This window comes from Bubalus kerabau, chromosome 4, assembly GCF_029407905.1.
Source record: "Bubalus kerabau isolate K-KA32 ecotype Philippines breed swamp buffalo chromosome 4, PCC_UOA_SB_1v2, whole genome shotgun sequence".
Classification (NCBI taxonomy): domain Eukaryota; kingdom Metazoa; phylum Chordata; class Mammalia; order Artiodactyla; family Bovidae; genus Bubalus; species Bubalus kerabau.
The window spans coordinates 94,866,414-94,880,137 of record NC_073627.1 but is presented as its reverse complement, the minus strand read 5'-3'; the positions used below and the strand labels follow the sequence as shown (position 1 = coordinate 94,880,137).

At 40.7% G+C, this 13,724-nt stretch overlaps 1 protein-coding gene across 1 annotated transcript in view; it reads right to left on the bottom strand.

The window, feature by feature from the left end:
- The window catches only part of FREM1 (FRAS1 related extracellular matrix 1), a 273,665-nt gene that overhangs the window by 87,466 nt on the left and 172,475 nt on the right, over positions 1-13,724 (bottom strand). Inside the window, exons 14-18 of the mRNA XM_055578036.1 lie at positions 10,110-10,306; positions 9,300-9,390; positions 7,588-7,755; positions 3,017-3,225; positions 677-770 (exon numbers count right to left, since the gene is read on the bottom strand). Coding sequence (XP_055434011.1) covers positions 677-770; positions 3,017-3,225; positions 7,588-7,755; positions 9,300-9,390; positions 10,110-10,306 — 759 coding nt within the window. The remainder of the gene's footprint in view (positions 1-676; positions 771-3,016; positions 3,226-7,587; positions 7,756-9,299; positions 9,391-10,109; positions 10,307-13,724) is intronic.

Genomic DNA, 13,724 nt, shown 5'->3' with positions numbered 1-13,724 from the left:
AATAGAATTTGGTACAGTAAGAATAATTAGAGGGTCTTTAAGAAGCATGGTAAGGCTTCTGCAGACTTTCATTTGTCACTAACTATAAGTATCTGCAAATCCTGTGAGTTATGCTTGTGGACGTGGATAGTCACTTGACAAAGAAACTCGGGGGTTCCCATCAGGCCTTTGAGCATGAACTCAACCTTTATGTGTAGATTTTCCTTCATTTGTCAAAACGGGGAAATTAATCATCTCAAACAGGCCAGGGGAATGTACAGTACAGGAATTCACAAAAACTCACATTGTACATACAGATATGGCTCCTTGCACACAACAGGAAAAACCCCCATGATGCTAGCCTAACCCATTCAACTGCTAAACAAATAGTTTTGAATGTTACAGCTCAAAAATATTGGAAATAATTTATATAAGGAACCAATTGCTTCTTCAATTAAGTCTCTGAGTTTGAGGGCAGAGCATTTCTATCTTTAAATGGACTGGAGTGAGAAACCAGTATGCCCATTTCACCAAGATATTTTTGCTTTCTATTGTCTGTCCTGACACATTCCAAGACATAAACAGGCACTTTCTTGCTTTGGTGACCATGTATCTTCAGTTCTATCAGAGACCCCAAGAAGATTCCAAACCCAAAACTTTGTTTCTATAGGAACCAAGGAGGAAACTTACTACATACCTCAACGTGTAGGACATATTCAGCTGCATTTGTGCCATCTGTGACCTGCAGTACTATGTCATCCTGAAGTTCCTCGGATCCATCATGCTGATATCTGTGGGGATGATAGTTGTCACTAATCTCTCAAGGCCACAGTGAGAGTGCACTGAGATTCCTGTCACAAGAGCTTTTCCATGGTTTGGGCCCTATGTTCAATCAAATAAATATATAACCAAAATCCCAGTATAATCTGGAGGTCACTTACATAAATATTCAAGCATCCTTGATGGTAAAATTGCTCCACCCAAGAAAAATGTGTTCTGTGCATTCATAACTTGTCCCCAAATCAAAAAGCAGCCCTTTAAGTTGTCACTGTAAAAATGGGAAGCAGTGGATGCAGCTCTGCCTACATACAGAAAACACTGCCTGGGGCCAAGGGGACCCTGAAACTGAGCAGTGACAGACAGAAGTGGGACGATGAGTGGATTCTGGTGATTCTCCCTCCTCCCCTGCTTTTAGGGCTAATCCTTCTGTTAGTTACACTGTTACAGAAATCAGTTTAGCTCTGCCCTGAAGCCTCATCTATGGATTACTCACTACTTCTCTCCTGCCATTTCCCTCTTGCCAATGACTAGGTCTTTCCCTCTCAACCTAAGAAGATTCTTGAATCTCTTCAGACTTAAAAATAATTTTTTCTTGATCTATTCTTGACACTATTTTCTTTTCATTCTCCAGTCAAGTTTCTTAAAGGAACTGTCTAATTGTAGACTTTCAATTCACTCTCCAGTCTACTGTAGTGATACACTGTAAGTTTTAAATAATTGTTGAACTGAGCCAAATGTTTGATACTGACTCATTCATGCACCAGTTAGGGATTCAATTCCAGTGGTGGAGAAAGCCCACCTCCAACCTCCAGTTTCCCTCCCAACACTGCCTCCTATGCTTTATTTTGTCATGCTCCCTGATCAAAAGTAGACTGACATGTGATAATGTGCTAATTCAAATAAATTTAACCATGCTATTATCCTTAAAAGGGCCAAATAGGTCTAGGAGTACACATTCCAAGGTACGGCAATGGAATCAAACAGAACTTCTTTTAAAACCAGACTCCTCCACAAACTTGCTAAGTGACCTTAGTTAACCTCTTTGTGCCTTAGTTAACTCAACTATAATATGAGAACAGAACCATCTACCTTATCAGGTTTGGTTGCTGTGAAGTTTAATGAACAAGACATAATTGCAAGCCTGTAGAAGAATGCTTGAACTATAGCTCAAGAATGCTTGAACTATGTGCTGGCAAAATTGGTACCTTTTTTCTATCCATCATTCATTCCCTAGAAAGAATTACCTAAACAGAGCTCTCTTTCTAACGGGTAGGAAAGAGCTGAGATCTTGGGGTGGCAGGGAGAGAAAATTTTAATGAAAATAAGAGTAGTGAAAAAAAAAAAAGAAAAGAAGAGTAGTGAAAAGAGCTTAAGATATTGGAAGCTGTAAATAAAACAGTGTTACTAAACTTCTGGATGAAAATGCTCTTCCTGTACACAAATCCCCCTTCTTTGTCAATTTCCAAATGCAAAACTAAGCATTTGAGGCCTATACTTCATCAAAAAGACCAAAATTCTAGTTTGCAACTTGAATTTGTACAAGTAAGAAATTAACCAGTATGTCTGTCTACCTGACAACTGCGTTTGAGTATCTTGCATTATTTTGCAGAGAAAGAGTTTTACTAGATTTTTTTTTCTTTTTTAAGTGTCTTGCATAATGACATTAGGCAGAGGAAAGGAGCATCCTCAAGGTGACGGGAACTATTAATACTATAGGCCCACTACAGAACTATGAAGCAGGGATTACTCCATCCCTGACAATAAGAGGCCCAAGCACTAGTCTGTGTCCTGCCTAATCTACCCTACTTATTTGCCTACAAATCACCTCCCCAGTAGAATGGATTAAAAAGTCACACTAAAGACATCAATCAACAGAATTCTATCCCAGAATTTCCAGGGTTATGAAATTGGCTTTTCTGAAAGCCAAATTCAATTATGTAGATTAGCCTTATAGATTAGCTCAGACTCAATTCATCTAGTTTGACTGCTACCCTTTGTGATATGTGCTGTTGCAGCAAAATTAATATTCATGGCAACTCAATTTTTGCTGTTCAAATATTCATAATATCATGAAGAAAATGTCTGGAAGGAAAACTATATATACGGTTGTTATTTCTAATGTTCAACTGCCCCTTGAATGTATTAGGTGGCGTGTTGCTACTCCTGCAAGAATTGAATAAACTTCTTATACTGCCTCACAATTGACTCAAATGGGAGCCAAAGCATGTAAAACAAAGAATCCAGGAAATGTTCTAACCTAAGTTTGAAGGCCTGGAGGTCTCCCCAAGGAAACGTGGCCCCTGTGTTTAGAGGGGATCCATTTAGCTCCACCGTTCCATGCTGAGGCGGACTCTGCAAGGAGAGGTGGATGTTGTCCGGCTCGGTGTCCTCGTCAGAAACCAGGACGTGCTCTGTGCTGACGGCACATTGGCCTCCCTCAGCCACTCTCAGGGGTTTGGTAAACACCTAGAAAGAAGGAGGAAGCATTTACAGCCTTGTTCACGAGGTGCACCTGAAAACAGAACTCACGAAAGCAACAGACAACTACCAGCATCATCTTTACATGTCAATCCAACTTTCAAGAATGTTCTAAAGGGGACAAACTCATAGATGAACATCTTGGCTAAAAAATATTTTTTGCTGAATGCTTTCAGTTCTAAACATTGATGGACACAAAGAAACAAGACGGATCTTGAAACCTGAAAGCATCTACATTTCATTGATCTCAGATCCTGAATAGATCTGAGCAATCAGATCTATCAGCAGCAATCAGATTTATCATCAGTGTATGATATCTAAACTATGTATCTAAACTAAGAAAATAACATTCTTCATCATGTCTGTATCTATCATTGCTTGGCACATATGTACCTTAATTTACAAAATGAACAAAACCTATATTAAATTTCCTGAGGGAAAGAATCCGTGTTTTCTTACACCCTAAAAATTCCTAAAGACTTGAGTAACTGATTGGAGCATTTAAGCGTTAGGGTAGTGAGCGTTTTAGAGATGGGAGTCGAACAGGGAAACTGAAGACTGGAAACTGAAGAATTCACAGGAAATAGATTCATTCAAACATTAGACTTAAATATTAAAGCCATAAAGATAATTTTCTATAATAGAAAAAACCCACTGCTCAATAAAAATTCATTTGAAAGTAAAAAGCAAATTTGAACAACTGGGGATATTTATCATTACTTTGGGAGTTGGCAAGAAGTGTTCCATGGTCAAACAACCTGAAAACAGTCACATATTAATACAATATCTTCACCCTGGAGGTTTATAAGACTCATAATCATATTCATGCTCTGAGATCCTAGAGTAGGAAAATCTTTTAACTTTATTTAACCTACTATTTTCTCAAATTTGTGTTACTACACAGAATCAAAAACAAGTTGATACAGCTGGGCTACAAGTCATGGGCTTTGAAGGCTCCTCACGAACAGTCTGGGATGACTGCTCTGCCAGCGTGAGGACACAGTGTTCTCCAGGGAAGCAGCTCTCTCTTCAGAGCAGCTGCCACTCCTAGAAAGGAGAGGTTTCCCCAAGGAGAGATCTTGAAAAGGGGGTTGGGAGTGAGGGGGCAAGAAATGGGCAGAGGAAAGGGAAGTGAGCAGGAAATCACAGCGTCCATGTACAATCCTGCTCCATCCTCCCAGCCACCCACAGCTGCCCCAAGGGCAGCCCTTGGGCCATAGAAATGACGACACCAAGCTCCCTGGGACGGCTGCCTTGTATTCTTTAATGGACGACTTCTTTCAGCAAAGCAAAACATAAAGTAAGAGCCTTTTCTCCCTACAACCACTCACTCCCACCTTTCCCAAGAGTCTTACTCTCATTTGCCACATCTACATTTTTACTGATTGTAGGAGAAAGAAATCAGAGAAGGCAATGGCACCCCACTCCAGTACTCTTGCCTGGAAAATCCCATGGACGGAGGAGCCTGGTGGGCTCCAGTCCATGGGGTCGCTAAGAGTCGGGCACGACTGAGTGACTTCACTTTCACTTTTCACTTTCATGCATTGGAGAAGGACATGGCAACCCACTCCAGTGTTCTTACCTGGAGAATCCCAGGGATGGGGGAGCCTGGTGGGCTGCCATCTATGCGGTCGCACAGAGTCGGACACGACTGAAGCGACAGCAGCAGCAGCAGGAGAAAGAAATAAAGGGAGCTCACATTTAAAGAGGATTATTATCACTGAAACATGGTCCATATATGCCAGCCTAGTTTTGTCCTGAGTTACACCAATTAAGATCCCAAGATGCTAAATTTCAAGGAATATACTTTGCCTCATTCAATGATTTTTAAATACATATGGTTTTAGAACAACTTTAGAAGACTAAAAGCATAAGGCTAACTTACTCTCACTTTTTCATCATTCACCTTCCAGTCCCTTCCTTAACCCAGTGTTTAGGTTTCTGGAACTTCAGGTCAGTATGGCATCAAGATTCTCTCATGGTTTCACTCAACCTAGTGGTCTGTGGATTTTTAACATCAGGGAACAACTCCCACGACCATTTTCAAGGAGGAGACTCATTTAATTGACTTTTATTTTATTATTCTCAGTTTCTATGGTACTATTTCATTTGTCTCATACACTGTAGAAAAAATACAGAAGCCCCTATGCCTCTTGAGCCCCAAGTCCTCATAACAATTCCATTTACCTTCAAATGACAGAGGTAACTATTCACTTCACTCTTTCTGTTGGTTTCCCTCTTCCTCCCAACAGATCATCTTTCTCTAGCAAGAGGTTTGGATATTTTACATAAAAAAACAACTTCTCTGTGATTGTTCTGGAAAACACGGAAAGCTTCTTTGGATGCTATTTCAGTGCATACATTTCATACACAGAAAAGGATGATCTGAATAATATCTAATCAAATTCACAGACATTCAAAACTGTATTTTCAACATGGAACATGATCTGGTCCCCAGCAGGGAAGGAGACAAAGAATCCAGCTTAGATTATTTTGTGTGACCTCTTGGGGGGCCATCTTCTACCAGAACTTGCGAGCTCAGAGGCCTGAGGGGTCAGGCCAGTGGGTAAATGAGTGTCCTGAGCTGAATGGATACTTTGGTGACTGGGGAACATGCCCTGTCCAGCTGCTGCAGAGTGGGGGTGGGGTAAGCTACAGAAGCCAGAAATCCAGAAACAAACACAGAACGATTTTATCGAGATAATTCACACACCATACAATTTACCCCTTGAAGGTGTAAAAGACAATGTCTTTTAGTATTTTCACATATTCAAAGTTATGTAACCATTATTATCAAGTTTAGAATATTTTTCACACACAAAAACAAATACCCTCTCTTTATTAGCAATTACTCCCTACTTCCCCACAATCCTTTCCTCTCCCACCCTCCCATTTCCCCACCTTCTCCTGTGCTGTGCTGTGTCTCTGCCCATGGGATTCTCCAGGCAAGAATGGTAGAGTGGGTTGCCATGCCCTCCTCCATGGAATCTTCCCAACCCAGGGATCAAACCCAGGTCTCCCAAATTATAGGCAGATTTTTCACCGTCTGAGCCACCAGGAAAACCCAAGAATACTGGAATGGGTAGACTATTCCTTCTCCAGGGGAACTTACCGACCCAGGAATCAAGCCAGGGTCTCTTGCATTACAGGCGGATTCTTTACCAGCTGAGCTACCTGGAAAGCCCCCATGTAGTCCTAAGCAACCACTAACCTACTTTATTTTCCTATATACTTGCCTATCCTGGATCTTTCATATAAATGGGTTTGTACAATATGTGGTCTTCTGTGACTGGGTACTTATCTTTGAAATAATGTTTTCCAAGTTCAACCAATTGGTAGCACATATTAGTACTTTATTCCTTTACGTTGAGGATTGATATTCCAATGTATGGATTGCCACATTTCATCTATCCATTCAGCAGCTAACAGAAATTTGGACAATTCATTATTTTCAAGTATCATTTAGACTCATCAGAACAGTTGTGCAGGTTGGATAAGTGCCTCAGTCCCTCAACATGAGACTTCTGCCCCACAACTTTGGGCAGGTGCAGAGATGATGGGGAGAGCACAGGAAAGGGAGCATCAAGGCTTTCCTGGTTTCATTTCAGGTGGGGGCCTGAGAAGGTGGCCTCTCTCCTTAGGGATGTGACATGGGTGGGTTCTAGTCCCTGGTGGTTCCTAATGAATGGGTAATCACACTTTGTCTTTCCACTTATGAGGGAAGAAAAACAAGCCTAGGACTAGCCACACTCATTAACCCTAGCACTCTGATGGGGTGGGGGCAGGTGGGGAACAAACTCTCATGATGAATCCTAGCCCTGAAGATAGAATGCGCAAGGTAGCATCGCCTTTGTGGTCTGGTTTTAATGAGAGACCCAACAAACATGAGGAGTGGAACAGGATAGGATGCAAGGGTCCATCTTAATTCATTTTGGAAAATTAAAGCGCTTATTTAGATGACAGAGCAGCATAGCTAGTCTGTGGGGAGAGCAAATAAGCCTCTCTGGTTGCTAAGAGACTCCTAATTTAATCTCCTTCCCCTGATCAACACGTGAAACTCAGTATAAAGGAAAGGAAATAAAAGAGATTTTGACAAAGCTTTGAAAATCATGCCAAATGATTTTCATGCCAAATAAAGCAACTGGAAAATCTCACCTTTTAGATAGAAAGTCCCATAGGAGGTGAACAACTCCCCTCCCCATGCTTGAGCTCCCTACACTGTAGTTGGAAAATAGAAAAGTCCTTGGAAACAGCCTAAAGAGAAGTGAGCATTTTGAGCAAGTCTTTAAAAACCTTTTTCTCCTTAGGTCCTCCCCCCTCTTCATCCTTCGTATCAACCACAATACCTACCTTTGGGGCCTGATTGTCCACCGGAAGAATCGTGATGTTAAAGCAGATCCCATATAGTGTCCCACCGTGCTGGTTACTGACGGAAAAGGCAAACTGGACGTGTCTTGGATGCGGACCTACATCTTGCATGGGTGGCATGTAGGCCACTTTCATATGGTTCACAGCGTGCTGCAAAGCAAATCAAGACGGACATGTGGGTACCGACTGCCAGGATCAGCGACATTTAAAGACCTGGAGCTAAGAGACCCATCGGGTTAACTTAATATGGAACATTGCAAACACTCCCATCATCAATACAAAGCTCTATCTTACGAATCACATTTTCTAAAAATGGGAGGAAAAAGAACAAAGAAATTAAGAAACTATGCCAAGGGCTTAAAGTCAGCCAACTCTATAAAAGACAGGAACCTTGAATTTCAGCCCTATTCCACCATGAAGGAGCTGTGTGATATTGATCAAACTACTTAAACTTCTGAGGCCCACGCACCTTGGAGCCCTAGCTCCACAAGAGAAACCACTGCAATGAGAAGCCTATGCACCCCAAGTAGAGAGCAGCCCCTGCTCACCACAAATAGAGAAAAGCCTGTGCAGCCACAAAGTTCCAGCACAGCCAAGAGTAAATAATTAAATAAATAAAGTTATGAGGCCCCTGTTTCCTTATCTATAAAATAAATAAGGTAATAAAATAATAGAACTCATCATGAGGGTTGGCATATTCATTTACCACTTCTAACTACCATGGGGTCACAAAGAGTTAGACATGATTTAGAGACTGAACAACAAACTGCAGTGAGATTCAACATATTGAACCTTAAACCTTAAACATATTGAACCTTGAACCTGAGGCGTGGCTGCTGCCTAAGCACTCATTATTACTGTCACCCCACTCAGGTCTTCAGAATATAGAACCATAGGAGTAGGGAGAAGGTTAAGGAAGGATTTTGGAAAGCAGTATGTTATGCGTTGAATTATGTCCCCCATACAATTAGTTAAGATAAGGCTGTACTGGAATAAAGTGGCCCTTAATCCTACATAACTTGTGTCCTCATAAGAAGAGACAAGGGAGAACACAGCCACGGGGTGACAGAAGCAGAGAGAGGAGTGATCATCTACAAGCCAAGGAATGTAAGATTCCCAGCAAACCACTAGTCGCTGGCAAGAGAAAAGGGAAGACACCCCTACCCCACCCATGAACAAGGTTTTGGAGGATGGTATCCCTGCTGACACCCTGACTTCAGACTTCTCGCCTCCAGAACTATAAGACTATACATCTCAGTCCTTTAAAGCCACCTAGTTTGTGGTCTTTGCCATAGCAGTCCTAGGAAACTAACATGTAGGTTATTAGATGAACTGAAATTGATGGAATAGAAACTAACATGTAGGTTATTTGATGAACTGAAATTGATGGAATAAAAACATATGCATCAGGTCCCTAAATCAGAGCCCTAAACCAGGAACCTAAGTTGATGCAAAAGGCTGTATTGAATTATAGTGAGATTTCATTATACAAACATATTCAGCTGGATCAAGCATTTTCAAATGCATGTCACTTACTTAATGGGAATGTGCAAGCAGAAAGAATATAGACATCAGGTATTTGTTGCTCATGGCGGATGTCAAAGGCCAAACTTCTCAAGAAAAATACTAGAAGCACCAGACCTTCTCAGAGGACACTTTCATGTGTTTGTCAACATTTGAGCATAGCATCATACCTGAGTGAAATACTTTAACCCTGGAGCTGCAGGAGTCTTGGTTAGCCTTGGTATGCTGTCCACCATGAACAATTTCCCAGCATCTAAGTGTCTAAAGAAAAATACAAGAGAACACATCAGCTAATTTTCCAGGTAAAAATTAAGTCACACATTAGCCTGCAACCACATTTTCTAAAGCTAAAAGTGCTCATTGTCAGAAGAAATCAAATGTTCCATCTTTATATTCTCTCTTTATATCAGGGGCAGGGACTTAAGGCTTACTAGCCTTAAGTCTAGTATCATGAATGCCATTCTCATCATAACTATAAAAAGTATGTACAAAATTTCTGCTCTGACATGATGAAAGGGAATCTAACTACAATGAGATGCTGTTAGATACTCATCCTAAAAACATTTACTCACTATCATTTAGTACATAATTAAAGCCTAAGGTATATTCATGGCACGTTCTGGATTGGAATCATAGAATATGACCATTTTTGTAGCCTGAGATATCTAAAAATAAAGCTATGAAGACTCAATAAATTGTACCTAAAAGAAAAAACCATTCTCTTAAGCAAAAGGGATTAAAGACTGTTTTCAGCCTACTTAAGCTAAAGACACTACAAGTTGCAGGCCATTTACCTATTAACACAGCCTTTGAAGGAAGGCAGAGACAAGTTTGAGATGAGAATTAATGCTGAACTGAATATAAGTTCATGTCTGACTAACAAAGCAAGTGAACTAAAGACTACACAGTGACACTTTCAACTCAATCCCAGAACACAACTTTCAACTAATAGCCCAAGTGATGACTTTTCATAGAGATACCTGCGGCTGGAGGAGAAAAATGGAGGAGTGGTTATTGTGTAGAGCAGCTCCCTGTCTTGTGATTCTGTATCTATAAAATGTAGATGTTTCTTAGTGATGTAGGCCACCTCCGTTTCCTTGACAACTAAATGCCGAGAAACTCCAGGAGCCTCTTTTGGAAGCTGGTCATCTACTGGAGTGACATGGATTGTCACCACCTGGAGAGAAATTATCTGTATCATTAATTTGAAATACCAAAAGGACACCAGAAAAAAGACACTCCGCTATCATCCGATCAACTATGATTTTCAAAAATTTTATAATACACTTCCAGTGAAAAAGTTCAGGAGCTATTAAGAGCATGAGCTAAAAATGGATCATTCTCCATCCATGTTTCACTGTATCTTAAGAATACAATTATCACAATTACATTTAATGCAGTCCTGAGTGCTATCAAATGGGCATACAATGCACAAAATACATTCCTGGTTTTATTTTTTGTTGTTGCTGTTCAGCCACTGTCTTTTCTAACTCTTTGTGACCCCAATGACTGTAGCATGCCAGGCTCCTCTATCCTCCACTATCTCCAGGAATTTGCTCAGATTCATGTCCATTGAGTCTGTGATGCCATCTAACCATCTCCTCCTATGCCACCCTCTTTTCCTTTTGCCTTCAGTCTTTCCCAGAGTCAGGGTCTTTTCCAATGAGTCAGTTCTTATCAGGTGGCCAAAGTAGTGGGCCTTCAACTTCAGTAACAGACCTTCCAATAAATATTCAAGGTTGATGTCCTTTAAGATTCACTGGTTTGATCTCCTTGCAGACCAAGGGACTCTCAAGAGTCTCCTCCAGCACCACAGTTTGAAAGCAACAGGTTTTACTTTTACATCTCTCTTTACCAACAACCTGGTCTTTCTCTTCCTCCTTTCACTCTGTCATAATTCCTGGAAACCTTGACATAACTTTTGGTTCCTCTTTTTCTACCCACATAGAACACATCACTAAGTCCTAGAGTTTGTATTTATAAATTTTTCAAAACAGTAACCACATCTTCCTCCCCAGCTGTCAGCCCCACTATTCCTGATCTTGCTCCAGCTTGCATAATTTCTTCCTTGTATCATCATAACAGCTTTCCATCAGCCTTAATTTCAATAACTAATCTTGACTTTTCATACCTCTGGTCTTATCTTTTAAAAAACACAAGTAAAATCAGGTTATTCACGTCCTTAAAGATCTAAAAAAAGATACAAATGAAGTTATCTACAAAACAGAAATAGACCCACAGACATAGAAAACAAATTTATGGTTACCAAAGGGGAAAGGCGAGGGAGGGATAAATTAGGAGGCTGGGATGAACATATATACACTACTATATGTAAAATAGATAACCACCAAGGACCTACTGTATAGCACCGGGAACTATTCTTAATAGTTTTTAATCTATCCAGGAAAAGAATCTGAAAAAGAATACATGTGTGTGCTCAGTCACGTCTGACCGTGTGTGACCCTATGGACTATAGCCTGCCAGACTCCCCTGTCCACAGGTTTCTCCTGGCAAGGATACTGGAGTGGTTTGCCATTTCCTCCACCAAGGGGTCTTCCCGACCCAGGGACTGAACCCACGTCTCCTGTATCTTATGCATTGGCAGGTGGATTCTTTACCCCTGAGCCACCTGGGAAGCCCTGAAAAAGAATATATATACATAAATATATGTAACTGAATCCCTTGCTGTATACCTGAAATTAAAACAACACTTTAACTATACTTCAGTAAAAATTTTTAAAACAAGAAAGTAAAAAGGAAATCTTGAACAACCACCCAGGAGGGATAGAATTACTCCAACTCCGTAGCATGGTATTCAAGACCCTTCACAGTTCGGACACACTTTTGAACTTTGTCTTCTGCTACCTTTTAACATTAATCTAGCACCCTGCTTGCACAAAGCAGACCCAGTCCTGGTTCCCAAACACGCCTCTCTGTGCTGGACCATGCTGTTTCTTCACTCTGGAATGCTCATCTCCTGTTTTTCTCTAGCAACTCGATTCTTTCATACTCTTGAAGGTTCTTCTTGAAATGTTTTCCAGTTTCTCAGTTGGATTTCATTTTTCTCGAATTTTCACTATCCCTTGACAAACACTATAATTTCATTGTCTTGCATTATTAGTTTGTAGTTTACAAGTGGTCTCTCCTAGACTGTAAGTTCCACAAGAGGAGGACCACAGTGTAGTCCACATGGAATGTGCCAGTGAATGGACAGTCCTGAGTATCCCACTTGGTAGTTACTATCTTGAACAAGTCATTCAACTTTTTTGATTGTCTATTTTCTTATCTATAAATTAGGCATAATATCAGCTCCACCACATCTAGCATGGTATTTTGTAGGTAGGAGGCACTTGATCATGTTTTCTCACTGAATGAGTCTACATGTCCTGTTTGTGATGTTACGAGTTTTATCAAACATTCACAGCTTTAGATCTTGCAAGGAGGGCAAGGAGATTTTGCCAAACAGTTTTTATCATCACTTTTTCTCTTTTTTTAGAATAATCCATGCCTGGTTGGAAGAAAGCAATTACTCTCCCTTGAAACGGAACATTTGCTTGGCATCATGAAAGCCTGACGCATGAAAGTATTAATATTCTTCTCCTGGTTTTGATGTATTTAATATTGTCACTGAAACACAGATCAGCAATGCCAATTTTTTCTAAGAAAGTGGTGTTCACAAGAACCAATTTGAAAATGAAGAGAATTCCCTTTTAAAATTAACATACAAAGCAAAAATTAAAACATAGTTAAGCTTTTGCTATAATATAAAAAAGACTGGAACATCAGCTCAGCCACCTACAAGCTTTTGCTGCCTGGGGCAAATCATTTAACCCCTTTGGGGCTCAGTTTTTCTTTCTGCCCATTGGGAATAATAAGAATGGCTACTGCAGTGAAGTGTTGTTAGGATCAAACAAGGTATCTGACATCACAGAGAGTACCCCATTGTAGGTGCTCAATAAATCAATTCCCTATCTCCATTCTTCATCACTTTTAGAAAAGCATATAGCATATTTCTTTGAGCCCCTTTTTTTGGGGTGAGGGGGAAGGCAAGAATACTAGAGTGGGTTGCCATTTCCTTCTCCAGGAGATCTTCCCAACCCAGGGATTGAACCCAGGTCTCCTGTATTGTAGGCAGACACTTTACTGTTTGAGCCACCAGGGAAGTCGGAGAAGTCAGCTTCCCTGGTGGCTCAGATGGTAAAGCATCTGCCTGCAATGAGGGAGACCCGGGTTCAATCCCCGGGTTGGGAAGATCTCCTGGAGAAGGAAATGGCAACCCACTCCAGTATTCTTGCCTGGAGAATCCCAGGGATGGAGGAGCCTGGTAGGCTACAGTCCATGGGGTCGCAGAGTCGGACACAACTGAGCGACTTCACTTCACTTCACTTCATAGCATATTTACTACTCCACTATGAAGTATTTCAATAATTAAAAACTAAACCCAGTTATCAAAATAATGGAACACAATGACAGTCATTTCTCTAGTTTCCTGGAATCTACGTCATAATTTTTTTTTTCCAATTACAGTTGTTTGCTAATCTACAGAGTTCAGAAATTCTCTATGGGACCTCCCAGTCATGGTATGGATCAGTGAG